The following is a 23,473-nucleotide window of genomic DNA, read 5'->3' as shown; positions in this document are numbered from 1 at the left end:
CACCAGTAATGATGGACAGAGTCCAGAGGTTTAAGAGTTGAATCCCCAGCATGCCTATAAATCACATCACCATAGTCCAACAATGTATATAAAGTTCAACCATTATCTGAAATAAGATAAAAATCTAACCCTAACTAACCTTACTGTCATGCACTTGTCCTAATAAACTAACCTACACTGTAGCACTCAACACTTTGATGAACATTGTTACTCAGCTGATAGAGTTGTGCCCTTCCTGGTGACTTGTCATACAGAACTTGTAAGTCGCTTTGGATAAAAGCGTCCGCTAAATGACTAAATGTATAAGAAATCTGCTTCAACAATCATGGGAATGCTGGATCTATTTCTCTATCAGAAGTAAATTTTCCAATTAACGATAATTGTTATCAAACGGTGAGGTCCCTGCTGATTCCCACCCTCGTAACACAACCTGTATAACCTTCATCAGTAATCATAGTTCAATCAGAGTGTTGTTTAAAACGGGTGTCTCTACATTCTGACAGCCATCACTGATATAGTGTGTGTGGTCCGTAACATGGGTCTCCCAGTCTCTCCCGTCCCACTTTATCCAATTACGAGAGAGAACCCTAGATATTTGTACTTATTTCATGAAATCTTGACAAGCCAAGTTTGCTGGCAGATTATTTTACTTGTTTCAAGCACATATTTGTTTTTATCTCTTATTTTTGTCAGACCATTTTTGCAGTGTGGAGTTCCCTCTCCTGATTGGATAACGTGGGAACGGGATATCGGAACATGTATTTTGTGTTTACTGCAGAGCGGAGCGACTGGGAGACCCATGTTACTGACCAGACACTCTACATCAGTGATTATGACTGTGTAGAGCTATTATTTTAACATGTAGACCACTTATTTTAACAAAGAAAATACCACTTACAGCACCTTTAACTCACCACCACTTCTCCCTGTCCTTTTATACGATATCCTGCCAGTTAGGGTACCTTGTTTATACAGTTTACTTTTACTATAGTATATATTCAGATACAAATTCTTGATTGCCTATATTTATTGTAACGTATAATATAACTGGCATAAGGGCATACAGACCCTTGTCTGCACCTTTGTACTGTTTTCTCATATTTTTATATTCAGAGTTCATTATATTGTGTACTGTACAGTGTTTATTTTTCCTCATATTTTTATATTCGGATCTCATTTTATTGTCTTTTTGTTATGTTTTTCTACTATTACCCTGCCCATACCTGTACCTCCCCTCCCACATGCTGCTATGAAACCTGAACTTCCCCAAGGGGATCAATAAAGGAAGATCTTATCTCATCTTCCCCAAGGGGATCAATAAAGGAAGATCTTATCTCATCTTTCCTCCCAGGTGTCAGCCACCTTTGCAGCCAGCCTGGTGACCAGCCCGGCCATCGGGGCCTACCTGTCTGTGAAGTACGGCGACACCCTGGTGGTGATCCTGGCCACGGCCATCGCCCTGCTGGACATCTGCTTCATCCTGGTGGCCGTGCCCGAGTCGCTGCCCGAGAAGATGAGGCCGGCGTCCTGGGGAGCCCCCATCTCCTGGGAGCAGGCCGACCCCTTCGCTGTGAGTAGCCGCCATACCGCCTGCAGGGTGTGTGATGTCGTTTGATGGCTGCATTAATCCCTATAGCACCATGGGAGTTATGTCTATATAGTAACTCTATAATATCATGTATTCTATAATGAACTACCGTAATTTTCGCACTATAAGCCGCACCTGAATATAAGCCGCAGCAGCTAAATTGAATGATGTGTACATATATAAGCCGCACTGGACTATAAGCCGCAGGTGTTTTTATCTTTAATTACAGTCTTCCCACCAGCATTGGGACACACAATACTGTTGGACAAATAACAAGAATTAACTCATTTACAAGTTGTATTAAGTTTAGCAAATAAGGGAACAGATAAATAACATTTAAATGCTGTCAAAGCAATATTTAGATTTTTACATTTTCGGGTTTGGTCACGTCGAGTCACATATAAGCCGCACCGTTATATAAGCCGCAGGGTCGAAAAATGGGGGGGGAAGGCGCGGCTTATAGTCCGAAAATTACGGTATATATATATTAAAATATTTCTATGTAATGTATAATATAACCGATAGGGCATACAGACCTGCAAAATAGTTTACACTTGTTTATTTTTCTCATAATTCTATATTCAGAGTTACCGTAATTACATTGTTTACACTGTTTATTTATTATCATATTTTTATATTCAGCTCTAATTGTATTGCCTATTTTAATGTCTTTCTACTATTACCCTGCCCATACCTGTACCCCTCCTCCATGCTGCTATGATGCCCAAATTTCCGCAAGTGGATCAATAAAGGAATATCTTATCTTATATGTACTGAACTATTAATTATTCCAGTGGGAAATGGACTCCTGGCCCATAGCCATTTCAATACTCATTCTATTCATGCAACTATACAAAAACATTGCCTGCCTCTATTGCCTTGTCTCCATTAGCTATGTTCAGCCTGGCTGGGGCTATAGCCATGGGCTCGTATGGTATGGCCGGGTTTATGTCTCCATTGCGTTCCTTGTAAATTCTCCGGTTGCTAGGCAACCTTTCAAGATTCACACCACCAACTGGTACACAAGCTGAACCATGATGATACAACAGTCCCAGCCAGCTTTGGCCAGGTTCTAAAGACAATTGAGACGCTCACCGTGTGCCAGACAGGCCACAGCACGGCTAAACCCTGGCTAGTGGAGACAAGGCCACAGCACGGCTAAACCCTGGCTAGTGGAGACAAGGCCACAGCACGGCTAAACCCTGGCTAGTGGAGACAAGGCCACAGCACGGCGAAACCCTGGCTAGTGGAGACAAGGCCACAGCACGGCTAAACCCTGGCTAGTGGAGACAAGTACACAGCACGGCTAAACCCTGGCTAGTGGAGACAAGTACACAGCACGGCTAAACCCTGGCTAGTGGAGACAAGGCCACAGCACGGCTAAACCCTGGCTAGTGGAGACAAGTACACAGCACGGCTAAACCCTGGCTAGTGGAGACAAGGCCACAGCACGGCTAAACCCTGGCTAGTGGAGACAAGGCCACAGCACGGCTAAACCCTGGCTAGTGGAGACAAGTACACAGCACGGCTAAACCCTGGCTAGTGGAGACAAGGCCACAGCACGGCTAAACCCTGGCTAGTGGAGACGAGGCCACAGCACGGCTAAACCCTGGCTAGTGGAGACGAGGCATAAGTCGTCTCTCTACTCGGGTTTCTGTGTTACGCTGCGAGTATTGGTCGAATTTGTCCTTTTTATAAGCCCTTGTTTTACGTTTACCAAGCAAGTCTTTACATGTATACATATTGTCGTAATTTCCGAGTGGTGAGATATTTAAGAGTCCTTTAAAGCAGGACTGAAAACATTTCTGTTCCAAAAGGCCTTTGATTGCTAGCTAATAACTATTTCTTATGGTTTTTTATAGTTTATACTATGTTCTTAAACCTGTAGCACTTTAGGATCTGCTTGACAAATACAATCTATTATTATTATTATTATTATTATTATTATTATTATTATTATTATTATTATTATTATTATTATTATTATTATTATTATTATATTGATGGAACGCGTGGTCCCTCTCCTCCAGTCACTGCGGAAGGTGGGCCAGGACTCCACGGTGCTGCTCATCTGTATCACGGTGTTCCTCTCCTACCTCCCAGAGGCCGGCCAGTACTCCAGCTTCTTCCTCTATCTCCGACAGGTAACACACACTGTTCTGGTGCCTCAGCAGCCCGCACCTCCTGTAGAGTCCCACTAGATATGCAAATCAGTTTAGTGCACGCCCCGTTCCCGTCCCGCCCATGTCCGGACACCGCAACACTCCGTCTAGCTTTGAGTTTGTTTGCCTGAAGTTTTTCCCATGACGTAATTCATCACTCCCTCTGGTGGTTTGCATGAGTTAGTGCGGCACACGGCCCGCCTATGGCTCTCTCTCTCTGCCCTGCTGACTGATTATATGGGCTTTCCGGACATACACACACACACACACATAGCAAGGTGCATACTAAAGACTATTGAGATTCTGTATCATTTTATGAATGGTCTAATAAAGGCTTGAGCGGATCACATTGACCTAGCTAGTATATACTTTCCTACTGACGTGTATGTATCAATATTGAGGCTAATAGCAGCCTGTCCCTGGAAAGAAGCTGTCGGGTCCCAAGCTCTGGTCAGGAGACGTCAAAGACAAACTGAAGCCAAGCTCTGGTCAGAAGATCATACTCCTATGTGACGGGTCCACGTTTGGACAGCCTGGCCGCTAATGAATGGCAGACATCGCTACTGGAAAATCTAGCAGTGTAGGTCTGTATGCCGCTTCCACCCTACAGTGTTACAAGACTGGATCAGTAGGTTTGCAGAGCAGCTTATTTTGGTGTGCAGAGACGTCCAGGAGGGCAAAGCCAGAGATGCCTGGAAAGGTGTCAAGATAGGGATGTCCGATATTATCGGCCTACCGATATTGGCATTAAAATGTAATGTCGGAAATTATCGGTATTCAAAAAAAAAAAAAAAAAAAATTACCAAACGAAGAGACTGTGCAGTCCTACGGGTAGTTTTTGACTGCGATCACGACGGTGGTGCCTAGGTGAGGCGCAAAAATAAACATAAACATTTCCCCCCCGGATATCCGTGTAATATAAAAATGTGTCCATCTCATTATCCCCGCTTTTCCCTAATTCATACTGGGATTCAGGCTCATCTCTAGTGTGACCCTCCGGGAGGGTCATCAAAGAGAAGTTGCCTATTCTCAGTCCTTGCCCCACAATGGTGGAATGAACTACCCACCCCAGTTAGGACAGCCGAAACCCGCCCAATCTTCCGCCGTCGACTAAAGACACTTCTTCAACCATTATCTGAAATAAAAAAAAAAATCTAACCCTAACTAACCTTACTGTCATGCACTTGTCCTAATAAACGAACCTACACTGTAGCATGCAACACTTTGATGAACATTGTTACTCAGCTGATAGAGTTGTGCCCTTCCTGATGACTTGTCATACCGAACTTGTAAGTCGCTTTGGATAAAAGCGTCAGCTAAATGACTAAATGTCAATGTAAAATGTAAATACCACGCAAAGAATAAGTGCCGGAAGGTCTGCATTTTAAAAGTCACTAGACGAGAGAGACTAGTTTTCTATACTCTGGAGTTGAGCTGCAGACTTCCAGCTGCCTTGTTGGGAGCGGTTGGAGGTCTCCTCCTTGTTCAAACCGTCTAGGATTAGGAACTGTTGTATTTGTGTAAACAGTGTCTGTTGCTGCGTGCCTCAGTCTCAGGACTGGTCTGACTCGTCTCATGACGCACACCCTCTGTCACACTGGCTCCTCTTCTTAGAAATACTCCCTCCTGGAGCCCTTGTGAGGTAGTGTTTCTCATCCCAGTGTCACCACCCCTTTGTCCCAGCGTCTCCACCCTTTGTCCCACTGTCTCCACCCTTTGTCCCACTGTCTCCACCCTTTGTCCCACTGTCTCCACCCTTGTCCCAGCGTCCCCACCCTTGTCCTAGAAGTGCATCATCGTATATATCTCCCTCTCCTCGTTCCTGGAGGCTGTGAGTTATATGCACCTTGGCTCCTGCTGCTGCCGTCTGTACTGAGGAAGATAAACGGAGCGTGTTTGACCTGAATACACCAGAGAACACAAAGAGGAAGACGGAACGGTCTCCTTTTTGGTTTATTTAAGGATGCGCTTGTAAACTAGTGTATGCTCCCGCGACAAACACAAGCCCTCTGTTCTCCGTTACACACCCTGTGTTCAAGAGTGTGAAGAATGTGTGTAGATTTGTATTGTTGTTGTAAGTGACTAAACTGCATTGTGTGAATGCTGTCGCCCCCTCAGGTCATTCGCTTCTCGTCAGAGACTGTGGCTGCCTTCATCGCCGTGGTGGGGATCCTCTCCATACTAGCTCAGGTATGGGAACGGTCCTGTCCCCCACTCACACAGTCTTATATGCCTTGTACACTATTTATATTGAATGAATAATGTGTGATTTGATAAAAGTATTCAATGCTTTTGTAAAAGTGTTTAAACTACGTTTTTTTCCAGATTTAACTATTCTGTAATATGATATATTAGGCAGCGTTTCCTCTGCCTTCAGTCCATGCTGTGTAATCTGATCTATGATACTTCTATCATAAAAAAAGAGAATCATATTTAAATCACAACATCCATTTGAATCCTTGCTGGAAGCACCTCAAACAGCAGTGTGACCTCCGGACTCATGATCGGAAGAACACCGGTTCGAGCCCCGCTCAAGGCTGCTGTCGGAAAGTGGTGTTGTTATCCAGCAGGGGGCACTCTGTCCTCTGGACTAGTGGTCTGCAAGGGCCTTGAAATAAAGCCTGAGCCCTGCCCGAGCCCGTGAACTTCAGGCCCTGCCCGAAAATAAGCCTGACTGTAAATAATATTTTAAGCCCTAGCCCGCGTGAAAACCAGAAAAAAATTATTATTATTAACACTTTGGCTGCCATGGGTTAAATTCATTATCAACCGTAGGTTGCCGGCTCTATTTGTCTATAGAGAAAGTCCCCTTCTTTGCAGGGCTATAACTTTTTAAATTATATTGCTACATTGCCATTATTAGGGCCCATTCAAAGTCCTATATGTATTGTTCATTGTGTAGCAACGTTAAACTTTTTCATTCACATATTCATAGTAAAGTATGGTCTAATGTATAAGTATGTTTTCATCTCTTTCTGCAGCTTTCTCCAGAACGTGATCTATAGCCCCAAATACATTATATTGATGATGCAATACAGTTTTATGGCAATCAGCGCGATATAAAAAATTCCAACTAGACGTACTTCTAGAAGTTACTACACGTCATCTGATGTTGACCGGATGGGCTAGGGGGCGTTTATAATTCCGTGGGCAGCGTTATACCAATCATCTAATGTGGGTCAAATGTTGATAATAGCAGTTAGTATCGAAGACGGTAACTTTACACGCTAAAACTCACCCCAGTCTCCGCGCACCGTTGGGCGATCATCGTAGAGTAGAAATTTTACCATTATGGGATGTCGATTTACCCGGTCCATCTCCAGCTTGTATAATGGTATATACGTCCAAAGCATGTTGTTTATCGAGTTATTGGCAATCGATCGCTATGTAGTGTGTCGAGATCGAGTCCCGGAACCTATAGCTAGTGCCCGGAAGTAATACGGCCGACCAGCACAATCTCCATAGCACTTCCTGTTAAGCGATTGCGCCGATCGGCCACCAGATGGTGCTCCTGAACCGCCAGAGAGCTCAGTGGGTCCTCCTGGTGGATCTCAGGCCAGCGGAGGGGAAATATGAATCCGATCCCAGATTTTTGAAATATTGATATTAAAGACGCTGTAAAGCGTCTTCGGCAACTTGAGCATGGCCGGGAATGACGTGTTTAGGCGTTTTCCGGCAGCCAAAGTGTTAAAATATAAAAAAAATAATTGTATTTTTTTAAATATTCTAAACACTTTATATATTAACTTAATAAATAAACAAAAACGAAAATGTCCAATAGGTCTGCCTAAATAACGCATATCACGCTGAAAACTAAGAAGCATTTACATAGCCTGTTTCGCTCTTATTAGAATGCTGTCTCTCCCAGTGCTCGCTTATAGACTGACTCACACATCAGCCTCGTAAAACGTATTGAAGGCTATAGAATCTTCTTTGACACACACACGACACACAATAGCCTACTCAGTCACTATACAAACGCACAACAAAACAGGTAGCGACCCAGCAAATAATAAACATCACTCACCACGACGTCAGCAACGCGGACATACATCCCAAGAACAAATTAAAACGTTCGCCAACTGGCTATATTCCAACACAACCAATCGAGTTGAACTTGTCCCCTGAGTTCTCCCTGCGCGCTGCGGTAATTACATCCAAATGTTTCTCTTGCGCAAAAGAGAAAACGAATCTTAAGGAAAACGAAGGTTATCCTATAACCCTAGTTATATGGAAAAAAAGAAAAAAAAAACAAAAAAAAAAAAAAAAAAACGGCGGTGCCCGGGCCCGACCGAGCCCGAATTATTTATTAAAAAAAAAAAGCCCTACCCAGCCCGAACCCGCCGGGCCGGACCGGGCCCCGTCGGGCCTGGGCAAGGTTGCAGTGCACTACTCTGGACTTGTCAGTAACAATGCCCCTGTTACGGTGATAAGGACACCGTACAGTTGCGAGTGCCGTCCTTCGGATGAGACGCTAAACCCAGGTCCTGACTGAATTTGGTCGTTAAAGGGGACATGTCTTGCTATTCCTTTCACTATTTGGGCAACTTTACACAATTCCTGTGAGTCTATGGAACACATCTGTAAAGTAAAAAAAAAAAAATCATTGTTTTGTATTTCTTTTTTTTATATATTTTTATTTTTTGCACAAATCTCTCCAACATTCCAAACATCTCTTTCCACATCATCATATTCAATTTCCAGGATTTGCCTTTTTCTTTTTTGTAAGAACATACAAAACATGTAAAGGACTCATACAAATACATTAATAACTGACATGGAAAATAAAAAAATACTTACGAAAAAAGAAACATACTATACTATACATTATGCGTATACATTCCTGATATATATACCTTGCATGTAGACCGAACTACCTTCGAGCAGGTATGTGCTGCATCCTCTATCGGGATGCCACCCTTCTCCATATTGCATGTGAGAGAAAGCGCCCCAGACATATGCAGTTGTGCATGATAACATGCATGCACGCATGTCTCCGACACATGTATGTGGGTACGTGTATCACGTAAGCATGTGTACATGCCTCATATGTGTGTGTGTGCGCATCTTCCTGGTATGTGACTGTACTCCTATCTCTTGTGTGTGTTTCGTATCCATGTGTGCCTCTGCCCCCTATGTGAGTGTATATCTCAGATGTGTATATACCGTAATTCCTCTAATAGTAACCCCGGCTTGTATTTGTTTCAACTGTAACGGGTACCAGGCTTGTATTAGGAGGAGGCCTGTATAAGAGGGAGGCCTATATTTCAAATTTTCAAACTGATCATAATGAATAAATCAACATTTTGTGTCAGTTTGAACCCAGTAAAATGTACTGGGTTCATTTATTGAAACCAAGTACTGTATGAAATAGTAAACAGTGCAATTACAGGTGGTCACTGGTCATTTCAACGTTTTCAAAGTGAAATCAAGTAACTAGCTCAGTATGCAGCTCAGTATATTAGTAACCCGGCTTGTATTAGGAGGCCGGCTTATAATTGCTTAGCTCAAGAGCGCACCCGGCCATTAATAGAGACCCGGCTTGTATTTGAGACCCGGTTACTATTAGAGGAATTACGGTATATGTGCGTCTCAGCTACGTATGTGTGTGTCTCCTATATACATGTGTATCCCCCTTATGTGTCAGTGAAAGCTTATATTTCAACTATGTGTATATGTAGGTATGTGTATGCCTATTTCCTATAAATGAGTATGTGCATGTATGTGTGCCCCTGACGTGTATACCTTATCCTTGTGTATATGAGTGTGTGTAAACCTATTATGTACACATATGAATATGTGTATCCTAGATACTTGTATGCGGCTATACCTGCGCACATGTGAGTGTGATAGAGACAGTGACCGTTCCATAGACACACCATCCGGACATAAAATATATGTACATATATACACAATACATTATAAAGCACAAGTACCATCAGATCAAATCCCCTTTTTCATATTCATCCTTGATAATATTGTAATCCCATCTTAATCATTTGTCCCCAGGCCGTTCAGTCAGGTGTAGAAAACTGTCCCATACCTCAGCGAAAATATCCTCTCTCCCTGCGACTCTATACGTCACCCTTTCATATGATGCTGTCCGGAACATTAGTTCCATCCATTCTTTAAAAGTAATATCAACAGGTGATTTCCAATGTCGTAATGCAATTCTACATCCTGATATCATGGCCATTCTATACCACATTCCCCGGTATTTAGGCAATTTAATCCCTTTCGGTACTATACCCAAAACACATGCCATTGGGGCGTTATTTATCTTCACATTCAAGACCTTACTTAGGAATATCACAATTTGATCCCACATTTTCCGGACCTTCTCACATTCGTACAACATGTGCAGTAAAGTGCCTGTCTCCTTCTCACATCTCCAGCAGATGTCACTGTCCCTTAATTTCAGTCTGGCCAGTTTACTAGGCGTCCAATAGCTTCTGTTCAACACTTTGTAAAAAATAAGTTGTGATTGCGCCTCCCTAGAGAATTTACTCCATTTGGACACCAGTTTCTCCCACATTTCCTCAGTAATATCCTCACGTACATCGTTCTCCCAGCTCAATCTCAGACCCGCCAATTTGGGTGCATTGTATTCTCTTATAACATCATAAAATCTTGACGCACCGCCTTTCCTACGCCATCCTTTATAGAATATTTCTTGAATTGCAGTAATCGGGCCACACTTCGGTCCCCCTATTGATGACGATATACAATGTCTAATCTGTAGGAATTTATAAAAGTTTTTATTATCTATATCAAAATCCTCTTTAATATCCTCAAAAGGCAAGACCCCATCCTCCCCGGCTATATCCCCTAGTACATGTATCCCCCTTTTAATCCAATCGTCCCATATGACTGATTTCTTACCAATCTTTAGTTTCTTATTATACCATATAGAGGCTCTCGTAGTTAAATATGGGCTATCACCAGTCATTTTGTGCGATTGATTCCAAGTTTCCCTGATAAATGCCATTAAAGGGTTTTTAAAAGGTATAGGTCTGTCTGATTGTGTCAGGAAGGATTCCAGAGATGAGGGATATATCATTTCCTCCTCCATCTTGACCCAAGCAGGTGCCTCCTCAGACGAGTGATTCAGTTTGGAGAGCTGGGAGAGCGAGAATGCATAGTGATACCAGTCTAGTTTAGGCAGGGATAAGCCGCCATTTTCCTTTGCTGCATACATTTTGGCCCGTCCAAATAGCGGCCTTTTGCCCCCCCACAGATAAACATTAATGACTTTGTCATACTGTTTGAGTAATTGGGTCGGGAGAGTCAGCGGCAACATATATAGGATATAATTTAATTTTGGAGCTAATATCATTTTTACTAGGTTTATCTTTCCCAGGAGGGACATATTCATTTTGGCCCAATTCTGGGTCAGAGCACTAATGTGTTCGATTATAGGGGCAATATTGGTTTGCATCAACTCTTTCAGACCTGGGATCAGCTTTATTCCTATGTATATCAACCCTGACGGCATCCATCTGTATTGCCACCCCCTTCTGATATCAGGGGGACAACATTTAGAGAGAGGCATTGCTTCTGACTTGCTCCAGTTGATTGTGTACCCAGATATTTCGGAGAAGGACTCGATAATAGTTCCAATGACCCCAGCTGCTGTTCGGGGATTGCTGGATACCAATAAGATATCGTCCGCATACAAAAATAATTTATGTTCTACCTGTCCCGCTATTATCCCTTTGATGTCCTGATTAGTCCTTAGTGCGATAGCAAGTGGTTCGAGGAAGAGCGCAAACATTTGGGGAGAAAGCGGAGAACCTTGTCTCGTCCCCCGCCCTAGGTTAAAGGGCGAGGATACGATCCCGTTGGTCAATACTGATGCCATCGGATTTGTGTATAACAGTTTTACCCACCCGGTAAACGATGGTCCGAACCCGAAGCGCTCTAGTGTGTGAAATAAGAATGCAAATTCCACCTTATCAAAGGCCTTTTCGGCATCCAATGAGAAGGCCACTGTAGGTTCTACATCATTCCTGACCTTCCACATTATGTGTAGGAGTCTGCGGATATTATCAGCTGAGTTTCTCCCCTTCACAAAGCCCACTTGATCTGAATGCACCAGAGTTGGTAATACATCTTCTATTCTATTCGCAAGTATCTTTGCCAATACTTTTTCTTCCAAATTGCTCAGGGATATAGGTCTATAGCTTCCACAGCATTGAGGGTCTTTGCCCTTTTTCTGTAGTAATGTAATAGTGGCAGATCTCAAGCTAGTGGGCAAGCCCCCCTTTAACAATGAATCCTCATATACTTTTAATAGTCTCGGAGCGATTATATCACTGAATTGTTTGTAGAAATCGGGAGTAAACCCGTCGTCTCCTGGTGCTTTACCCAATTTAAGGCTGTTGATTGCCGCGTGTATTTCTTCTATCGAGACCCCCCCCCTCCATTGATTTTACCTGTTGTTTCGATAATGACCGTAATTTGATTCTATTGTTTTGTATTTCTAATCAAGTACTCTAAGGCTTTGTGTCCACAGGGGATGTTTTTTTCAAGACGGACCGCTTTGAAAAGCAAAAAAAAAAAAAAGCTCAGAGCGTTTTCCTGAGTCTCGCGACTGCCGCGGCTCCGCCACTTGCTCGATGTTGATTGGCCGGTCGAAAAAAGTTACCTTGATGAGCGGCGCTCCTCTCCAAAAGTTTAACTAGTTTCAACTTTAGGCACTGGGAGCGCTCCGCCCAAAAACGCTGGCCACCGAGAGCGCTAAAACGCGAGGCGCGGTGCTGGGAAAAGGAGCGCGTCTGTAGCATAGAAATGAATGACAGAAAGGAGCTGACAAACTCATAAAAGGTCCCCGGTCGACACTTTGAGTGCCAGCGACGCGTTTTGTCGTTAGTTCATGCCGACCGTTGAGTGCCGCCAACGATATATAGCGTTTGTTTGTCGTTAGTGTTAGTGTTGCAGACTCTCTCTGAGCTCAATTGGGAAGATACCGCCCCCTATCGTCTCTCCCTGTGTAACTGCACCCCTTTAGTTTAGACTGATGGGGGCCTTCATAATGGCTTAAAGAAAATAAAAATCCATCGGTTGGTTGTCATTTTATAGCGTCGTGAATATAAGGTATAACACACTTTTTGTCTAGGCTTTTTTCCCAGGAGCTAGATAATAGGATAAACGTTGGAGCCGTTATATCAAACGCCATTTCTGCTGTATATATACGAATGAAATAAAACAAACTGCGTAGCATCCGGACTATTACAGAGCATCTATGGATGAAATGGGGGCGGCGGGGACCGCCGATTACTATTATTGAACTGCAATACAGTGTGCGTTCAATCAATATAGCATTTTCACCAATCACGTTACGTTATAAAACAATGTCCAATCCAGCTGTAATTTGGGGTAATATTATCCTACTGTCAGGCCATGTGATCGCCGGCAGCATTTCCTCACCACTCATCGGATTCTGGTAGATCGATATGCACATTGGCTAATCATAAATCCCATTATTCCACGCTGAAAATAACACAATGATACTGCAGTGGAGCGATGGCGCCCCTAAGCGGGTTTGGCCGGTACTGCATGTTTCGAAAATCAAATATCTGAAAAGAGGCTGGTAGTGGATCGGGTACCTAAGAAGCGCTATAAATATGGAATAAAACAATAACAACTCGTCACGTATATACTCGTGGCTCTGGTCCACATCGCGCTTTTTCAAAACCCGTATATATACGTGGACGGACGCTATAGTGTTAAGGAGTAATGTCTCAGAGTGGTGCTGAACAGAGAGACTGGAGTGTTGAGTCCTGTGTGTTGTTTCCACCAGACGGTGGTGCTGGGGATCCTGATGCGCTCCATAGGGAATAAGAACACTATCCTGCTGGGTCTGGGCTTCCAGATCCTGCAGCTGGCCTGGTACGGCTTCGGTTCCCAGCCCTGGTCAGTACCACACACACACACAGTACACACACTACACACACACAGTACACTCACTCACACACACACAGTACACTCACACACACACACACACACACACACACACATGTACACGTACACACGAAAGCACCAATATAGTTTAGGGTTGCATGGAATTATGATCATGTGAAGGGAAAAAAGTTAAAAAAAAAATTATTTTAACTATAACTTAAGTTACTTATTTATTTGACTTGTTTAAGTGAGATATGATATGTGATACAACCAGACAGCTGTGTCACACCATAGCTTTGTATATAGCACATATTGGTGGGGGTTTGAGATTCTAGTCATGAAGGATTTTCCCAAATTGATTTGGAGATCAGATCTTGTTAAGCCTTTCCTTCTGATCATTAGAAGATAATTATAATAATTGCAGACTCTTGAGAATTGGAAATAATTGTACAAACCTACATGACCATTGTACATCCATACAGAATCATTGTACAGCTCTATAGAATCATTGTACAGCTCTATAGAATCATTGTACAGCCCTATAGAATCATTGTACAGCTCTATAGAATCATTGTACAGCTCTATAGAATCATTGTACAGCCCTATAGAATCATTTAGGGATGCACCGAATATTCGGCCACCAAAAAATGTTGGCCAAAAATGGCCTTTCGGTTTTCGGCCGAAAGAGTTTTTTCACCGAAAATATATCACCGAATGTCAAAGAACATAAACAACCTGTAACCTAACGTGTGTTGTTGTGATGATGTCATCAAAACGCGGCTTCAGTCATTACATGCGCAACGTGAGCTCTTCAGTCCTGCGTTCTGCAGCCTGTGATAACTCCTCTTGGGACTCGGGAGTCGCGCTGTTTCTATGTAAACTCTGCGCGCAACGCGTCCAATAAATGCGTCTTTAACATGCTTTATATCCTCACCATTACTATATGCCCGTCGCGGTTAAAAACCGTTTTGATTAACGTTAGCGTTAAGCTAGCTAACAGGCTTCCGGTCCTCCCGGAAGCTACGTCATCCCCCGCTAATAGTCACGGGAGATGTAGTAAATACAACAGTCCTTCCATGTAGGCTAGAACGCCTGGAATCATTACAGTAGTTCAAGTTTCTTTATTAGTTGTCATACAAAAATACAGAGTACCTTTATATAAAATGCTTACTGTAGCCACTACAGTAACATCATTAAGTCTGCTATAAGCTATTCTCCCTCATGTGTGCATATCTTTATGCAGTTTTAAAGCACATTGGCTTTGTTCTGAATGCACTTTGTTGTAGTTATTCTACAGAGAAAAGAAAATGCACTTGACTTGGAATTAATGTACTGTATGCATTCAGAAGTGCTGAATAAATGTTTTATGGCCCCATAATAGTGATTATTTATTATTTAAGTTTAGCCATAATCATATATTTTTCCATAATCAGGTAGGTGAACAACATTGGTAAAAAAAAATCTATTCTATGAATCATTTTCGGCCTTTCGGCATTCGGTTTTCGGCCAACTGTTTCCTATTTTCGGTATCGGTTTCGGCCAAGAATTTCCCATTCGGTGCATCCCTAGAATCATTGTACAGCCCTATAGAATCATTGTACAGCGCCACAGTTCCAAGCCTTGCCAGAAGCAAGTAATTTACCCTGGCATAGTGTAGTGTAGTAGTGAAAGGGTTAACCTCCTGTAGTGTGGTAGTGAAACTGTTAACCCTTTGTCGTGTGGCAGTGAAAGGGTTAACATTATGTAGTGTTGCAATTTAGATCGTTAGTGAAAGGGTTAAAGTAAAAAGCAATCCATCTAATGCCAGATGAAATTCAAAGCATTTTAGACTTTTTCAAGCACCCTTTCAATTGATTATTTTTCCTTCCACCATTTCAAACAGTTTGATAAAAGACCATGTGGTCTTTCATGAATTGCCTTGAAATGGAAAATGGGTGTCAGATGTACGTATGTGGGGGGGAAAGTATCATAACATTATGACTGTGATTTCCCTGCCCGCCCCCACTCGAGCCACAGTGTAGGTTTCCTTTCTCATTAAATCAGGCCATGATGTCTTTTATCAGGCATCAGGCGTCGTTATCTCTAAGCCCAGGGGAAAACACACTTGACTGGCTGATTCTGGACCAGCACATTATCTATAGGCCCAGGGGAAAGCACGTTTGACTGGCTGATTCTGGACCAGCACATTATCTATAGGCCCAGGGGAAAGCACGTTTGACTGGCTGATTCTGGACCAGCACATTATCTATAGGCCCAGGGGAAAGCACGTTTGACTGGCTGATTCTGGACCAGCACATTATCTATAGGCCCAGGGGGAAGCACGTTTGACTGGCTGATTCTGGACCAGCACATTATCTATAGGCCCAGGGGGAAGCACGTTTGACTGGCTGATTCTGGACCAGCACATTATCTATAGGCCCAGGGAAAAGCACGTTTGACTGGCTGATTCTGGATCAGCACATTATCTATAGGCCCAGGGAAAAGCATGTTTGACTGGCTGATTCTGGATCAGCACATTATCTATAGGCCCAGGGAAAAGCACGTTTGACTGGCTGATTCTGGACCAGCACATTATCTATAGGCCCAGGGGGAAGCACGTTTGACTGGCTGATTCTGGACCAGCACATTATCTATAGGCCCAGGGGGAAGCACGTTTGACTGGCTTAGAATCTGAGCGTGGAGCATTGTCTTTGTACAGGATGATGTGGGCGGCTGGAGCGGTAGCAGCCATGTCCAGCATCACCTTCCCAGCCATCAGCGCCATCGTGTCCCGCAACGCAGAGCCCGACCAGCAGGGTGAGTCTCCCAACCACATCCGATCCTACAGCCACCTGTCAAAAACTGCATTGCATTCTTCTTTTATTCTATTTTAGGGTGGGTTTTCTTTCTTTATTAAGGTTAAAATCGAGTCCCAACACCCTGTTTTATTTGGAAACATGTCGGACCGTTGACCATATTCACAAGGCGGCCATTTTGTTCTTATGTCATGCTCGGGAAGGAATCCCACCCTGAGCATGACGTAAGAGCAAAATTGCCGCAGTGTGAATATGGTCAATACATTTAGTCATTTAGCTGACGCTTTTATCCAAAATTGTGAACAACAAGTCGGCAGGAGGGGTACATCTCTGGCCAGGCATTAAAGCTTTCCGTCTTGAGACGGATATCCGTCCATTTTATTTGGAGTTCAGTCATTTGATTCGGAGTCGTGACTGATTTTAACCTGAGCCAATCGCAGGCGTCAAATATCATGAAAAAGGGCAATTTTTTTTTTCTACCGCGGCACATAGGTCATTGGCGAGCATAATGTTGCGGTGCTATGAAAAAATCTGTCGGCAATGAATGAATTTACTGCGTAGCTGCCTGTGTGAAAAAAAGATTTGCGTGTGAAGTGAATCTGGGCCACACTATATACTTTGAAGTTGTAGTCTATCGTGCGATTAAATACCATGTCGGCGTAGAGTCCACATCCAACACCAAATCCCAGAATTCCTTGCGAACAATCGAATCGAAACTGAATGTGGCCAGTTCTGTGCAGCAGCATCGCCAAAGAACTTACTTTCAATCAATTTAAGACGCTAATTTTGCTCTGCAAGAAGAACGGAGCGTATATCAGTCCATCTTATGACAACCATGTCCGATGTGGAGAGATGATAAGAGACCATAGCCGATTAAATTAAGTCTGATCTGGCTGTGATGATTGACGGGGACACGGACACTTCTAACGTTCAGCCATGCATTAGGTGAGTCGCCCACTATTCACGGTTCCCCGTATGAAAGTGGCTCGTTTTGCATAGTATTACATTCCTCTTCTATAAACAATCAAAGTCCTACCGTAAGAGCCTCATACGGGTCAATTAAACCTTTTTGATTAGTCTTTCCTTCGAGCTAAGTTGAACTGAACATTTTACTGTCAAAAGCGCAAACTTAAACAAGGTTGCGTCGCAACGCGGTTTTCAAAATAAAGGTCACATACCGTATACAAATACCTCTCAATTCTTATAAAAAAAAAAGTCCCGGATATACATAAAACATTAATTGGCATAGATCTCTATAAACGGCTATACATTTCTGATTTAGGGGCAAGTGTGCCCCTAGTGGCTTAGCGTACAGCCCTGCTAATGTACAGTCTCCTCCCCATATGTATATAATCTCTGTTAGGATCTATGGGTAACAGTACTGTATATTTTCTCCCACCCACCCACCCCCTCCTAATGTACAGTCTCCTCCCCATCATATGTATAATCTCTGTTAGGATCTATGGGTAACAGTACTGTATATTTGCATATCGTATGTCACAAATGTAACATTACTATATAGTTTCAAGTTTCTTTAATAGTTGTCGTACAGAATACTTTTATACAAAATGCTTCTTTCTGTTGCATACCTGTAGTATGTCATGTATGTCACTATGAATTGAAAATGGGGGACCCTGATGTAAACAAGATGAACGTCTTTCTCTGGTCTGCATCCCCTTAACAATTGTGTGTATTGAGCTGTACTGTATTGTACCCATTCTGCAATCTGTTAAATATTGATTGATTGATTGTTATTAACAGATTGCAGAATGGGTACAGTACAGCTCAATACACACAGCTCAATACACACAATTGTTAAGGGGATGCAGACCAGAGAGACTTTCGTCTTGTTTACATCAGGGTCCCCCATTTTCAATTCATCATAACATATATGACATACATGACATACAGATAGACAATACTGCTACATCTATACATTTATGACATACCAGATTTACAAATACAGTATTGTTTGTGATACAATAAGAGTCTAAAAAAGAGTATATACATTTGACGAAGAAACTGTACATTGGAGGAGGTTGGGTGGAGGGGGGGGGGGGGGACTGTACATTGGAGGTGGTTGGGTTGGAGGGGGGGGTAACTGTACATTGGATTATCGACGAAACCGAAACAAGTAGGCTCCCTTAAAACGCTAACACTATACAAAAAAAATAAAATACAGTGGAGGTTAAAATAAGAATATGACTTGGCCTGAAAAAAGTTCAGTCGGGAGATTTTCTTTTGCTTTAATCCCTGATCTCTGGCACACTCTTTACTGGTTGCACTCTTGAGTGCATAGTAGTATAGACATGCTAGCATGATGGGTAGTAGTAGAAGTATAGTAGTAAGGTACATAATAGTAACAGACTGTAAGACTACTCTTCACAGCATTTCATGGGGTATTTAAATAGTCTGTTAAGGGGATTATCCTGACTGGGCGTGTTTGTTTGTCTGCAGGGGTGGTCCAGGGTATGATCACAGGGATCCGGGGTCTGTGTAATGGTCTGGGCCCCGCGCTCTATGGCTTCGTCTTCTACGTGTTCCACGTGGAGCTGACCGACGCGGACGGCTCTGACAAAGGTGCCAAACCCAACATGGCCAACCCCACTGACGAGGTGAGACCCATGAAATACACATCAAATGATATGCCACACTCCCCATAGATACTAACGTACTAACAATTCATTGTTTTCTTGGGTCATGGTGTTTGTGTTGTTGGCCAGTAGTCTTGTTTCATCTGGTGGTCAGTAGCACCGTATCAGATGCTAACAGTTAGCTTCCCAGCGTGTTTCATCTGGTGGTCAGTAGCACTGTGTCAGATGCTAACAGTTAGCTTCCTAGCATGTTTCATCTGGTGGTCAGTAGCACCGTATCAGATGCTAACAGTTAGCTTCCCAGCGTGTTTCATCTGGTGGTCAGTAGCACTGTGTCAGATGCTAACAGTTAGCTCCCTAGCGTGTTTCATCTGGTGGTCACTGGTCAGTAGCACTGTGTCAGATGCTAACGGTTAGCTTCCCACATTTAGTAAGAATCACTCCCTCAACTAAGTTAATTACAAATACTTAAAACATGCATGTAAATATAAGCACATGTGCATGCACACACATACTCGCACACAAACACGTGGCCTTGTCCGTCACTCTAACCCTCCTTCCTCTCCCTCAGAGTTCAATCATCCCGGGTCCTCCCTTCCTGTTCGGCGCCTGCTCCGTGCTGCTGTCCCTGCTGGTGGCGCTGTTCATCCCGGAGCACACGGGGCCCGGGGCGAGGCCCAGCGCCTACAAGAAACACAGCAACGGCGCGCAGAGCCACTCGCACAGCCCCCAGGGCAGCGGGCCCGAGGGCAAGGAGCCCCTCTTGGAGGACAGCAGCGTATAACACCAGCCCCCAGGGCAGCGAGCACAAGGGCGATGAGCCCCCCCTGGAGGACAGCAGCGTATAACACCAGCCTAGGGGGAGGGTGACAGACACCACGCGGTCTGCTCCAGCCCAGCCCCCCGCGCATGGACCGTTTAAAAACGCACACTATGACAAGCTCACGCCCTCCGTCACGACCGTACGTCATCGGAGTGCCAGGGAGAGGTGTTCCTGTGTGTGTGTGCGTGTGTGTCCACAGCACAACCGTGGGCGGTCCCCCCCCCCCCCCTAAGCAGCCCATTTTAAAGCAGCACAGTGTGAGGACTTTCCTGAGGAGTTGTGCTGAGGAGGGTTTTTGTTTTCTTTTGGACTGCTGTGGAGGTGTATGTGTGTGTGTGTGTGTGTTCGGGAGCGACTTTTGCTGAGCTGAACTCTTAACCCTCTGGGTTCTGTAAGGCAGCGACTGGGCGGAGTGTACAGCAGCTTGCCCCCCCCCCCTCCCTGTGTGCGAACACCGACGGAAAAAAAGCGCAAGCACACCCACAAAGTGATTTGGTTGGAAGCGGCTTAAGAGGCGATCTTAATTGTTACTAAATCCCTGTGTGATTTTCTTCTTTCTCTTTAAGCCCATCCGGCGTCGGGGGTTCGTTTCACAAGCTAACTTCCGTTGTGATGCTTTTAATTTTTTTGGTCACACACTAAATGTCCGGGGGGGGGGGGGGGGGGGGGCACTTGTGTGTGTGCATACGACAGGGGAGTACAGCCACTGTAGTGAAACCCCTAACGAGGAGAGATGGGCTCTGCGGGTCAGCCTCGGAGAGGGGGGGAGGGGAGCGCCGCCTAACCTGAATTGACCCTATCTCAAACCCTGCCCTCTTTTTCTCTATCCTCCGTTCACAACCGAAAGCATGTACCGATGAGGACGCAACGGCTGTGATCGGAGGATCAAGTAAAAGAGGGCGGGGTTTGAGATGGGGTCGATTACAATAGGTCAGCCAGTACAGAAATAAGTAAAAAATACAAATAAATTAATTTTTTTTTTATGATGGAGGATGGTCTACTTGAAAGATTCTAAAGACCACACTTTTGTTTAATATCACACTTTCCATAACAGAGAAGTGAGAGAGAGAGAGACCACTTAATTATCCACATCCGTTCTCAGTGTTCACCCGCCACACTCTAGATGAGCAGTTCAAGTTTGGCTTGTATATCTTCTTCTTCTTCCTCTGTTCAGCACCGAAGGCTCCATCAGTGCTTCAAGTTTTCGCTCCAAAAAAAATGACATTACAAATGTTGCCTTGAAGTGACTTCATATATATATATATAAATATATATATTGATATTACACGCAACCTGTATGACGACTTGAGGTCCGAGAGGGCTCTGTAATCTTTCCCCTCCTATCGCTCCCATCGGAGCCCTGACGTCTCCCCCTTCCCCCGTCGTTCCCCCGCTCTTCTGAGATTTGGCACAACCTGGATTGGAATCGAGGCTGCCTGGTAGAGCCATCATTTCATTTCAGGAGCCTTCAGATTTTTTTTTTAAGCTATAGTTTTTTTCAGGAGCCTCCAGACCTTTTTTTTCTCTCAAGCTCTAGTTCTTATCAGTGCGAATATAATATCATTAGGGTTCGGGGGTTGAAATAAAATATCACTTGTGCTGCTGCAGTAGGAAAACAGAAAAGGTTAAAGATGACGGAGGGGTGACTGTAACTGTGGCGTTTTGGATCGACTGAATGGTTTGCAGCGTTTTTGGATCGACTGAATGGACCTTTGAACTCCCATGTAAGTGGTTATATTTTTGGGTGCTTTACTTGCATCTCAGATACAATGTCTAACGATGATGGCGGACATTTTCAGATACTGTATTAGCTACCGGTAAAACTTTTTTTTGCTGTTGTAATTTTACTATTTTGATTTGTTTCTTCTTTTGTAAATGAGCCTCAAGTGCATTGAAATCACCAAATCACACAACCTGAAATTACACAGATTAGCTAGCAGTGGGTTTTCACGCTCTCATGACATCTTTCTGAGCTGCGATGTACTTTTCATTCATATTTTGTTTTCGTGCCAAATTTTGTTTTCGTTTTTTGCTTTTTCATACTTTCGTTTTTTTTTCGTGTGTGACTGCTTTTCGATTTTGTCTTTGTTTTCTCTTGTCTTAATTACTTTGGCTAAAGATTTAAGTTTTGTATAGCTTTTTAACTCCGATTGTTTTAGATTCCTCCCTCGACATTGTGGCGAGTTGGATGAGTTTTTGTTTTCTATCCGTTTCCTTCGATCCTGGCATTTCACTGGTTAATTACATTTGATAAGCTCTTTTTTTCTTTTTACTGAATTTTATCAACAGGACGTGACGAGAATCATTGAATGTTCTGAGAGAGTTGTACATTGATATACAAACCAACCAAACGCACCACGCTGTCCCCTAGAACCATGCCTGAGACATACTGTTTTTTTTTATCAGGCAGGGAGTTACCACATTACAAGGCTGTTTGATATTCATTTCTTCTGTTGTTTTTTTCCTTTTTCTTTTTTTTAAAAGCGTGTATTGGACCAACACATTAATTAAACCCATTTAATATAGATCCTACATTGATTGGTAAGATTCTGCACCAGCCCCCAACGTGCACACAGACAGTTCCCGAAAAACAGATGACCTTTTATTAAAAAATTTACAAAATCATCTGTACTTACAGCAAATGTGTATATATACGTATTGCCCTCAAGGAGACGGCCACCTGTAGGTCTATTTGGTTGTATGGTGCGATTATATATTTCTCGAGACTCTTTCCTGCTAGCCACTCCTGTTTTTAGTACAATGTGGTCTGTGGTCTGAGCCCCCTCTGTGTGCCTAAAACTAGCCAAGAAACGAAGATGGCAAAATGAGTAAATGGTGGATATTATGTAAATATGGGAAACCAATGACAAACTATTTATTAAAGGTTTATTGTACATTGAGTCGTTTGTATTTGTGTTTATGGGTTTTGGGGTAAAGATTTATTGTACATTGAGTAGTTTGTATATATGGGTTTTGGGGTAAAGATTTATTGTACATGGAGTAGTTTGTATATATGGGTTTTGGGTTAAAGATTTATTGTATATATGGGTTTTGGGGTAAAGGTTTATTGTACGTGTAGTGGTTTGTATTTGTATCTGGGTTTTGGGGTAAAGGTTTATTGTTGTACATTGAGTGGTTTGTATATATGGGTTTTGGGGTAAAGGTTTATTGTACGTGGAGTGGTTTGTATTTGTATCTGGGTTTTGGGGTAAAGGTTTATTGTACGTGGAGTAGTTTGTATTTGTATCTTTGTTTGGGTGTAGCTGGGCACCACATGTTCCTAACATGCATTTTCTTTCTTTTTCCTATTTATTTATTTATGTTGCTTTTATGTCTGTGCCAAGGCCAGCTATTTCTGTGTGATCAGGGGCGTTTCCAACAAGGAACCAACAAAAATGTTGTCCCAACTGAAGCTCTGGTTCATGTAGAGTTGTGTTTATAAATAGAGACCCTTGGTTGATTTAGTGGTTGTTGCTACCAAACACTACTGGAGGACCGCGTGAGTATTGGGAAGGAAAAATAACAAATGTACAGATTATACTGTATATGTACATAGAAAGTACAAATAAATATATATATATATACACACTGTATATCCAAAAACGATA

At 43.2% G+C, this 23,473-nt stretch overlaps 1 protein-coding gene across 1 annotated transcript in view; it reads left to right on the top strand.

The window, feature by feature from the left end:
* The window catches only part of mfsd14a2 (major facilitator superfamily domain containing 14A2), a 44,818-nt gene extending 22,053 nt beyond the window's left edge, over positions 1–22,765 (top strand). Inside the window, exons 6-12 of the mRNA XM_084327822.1 lie at positions 1,352–1,570; positions 3,619–3,732; positions 5,869–5,940; positions 13,553–13,665; positions 16,352–16,449; positions 18,906–19,063; positions 19,614–22,765. Of these exons, the coding sequence (XP_084183948.1) occupies positions 1,352–1,570; positions 3,619–3,732; positions 5,869–5,940; positions 13,553–13,665; positions 16,352–16,449; positions 18,906–19,063; positions 19,614–19,826 (987 nt within the window). The 3' untranslated portion in view covers positions 19,827–22,765. The remainder of the gene's footprint in view (positions 1–1,351; positions 1,571–3,618; positions 3,733–5,868; positions 5,941–13,552; positions 13,666–16,351; positions 16,450–18,905; positions 19,064–19,613) is intronic.
* The last annotated feature ends 708 nt before the right edge of the window (positions 22,766–23,473 follow it).

This window comes from Notolepis coatsorum (assembly GCF_963971535.1).
Source record: "Notolepis coatsorum genome assembly, chromosome: 13".
Taxonomy (NCBI): domain Eukaryota; kingdom Metazoa; phylum Chordata; class Actinopteri; order Aulopiformes; family Paralepididae; genus Notolepis; species Notolepis coatsorum.
The sequence above is the reverse complement of the archived record's forward strand: the minus strand, read 5'-3'. Positions and strand labels throughout refer to the sequence as shown.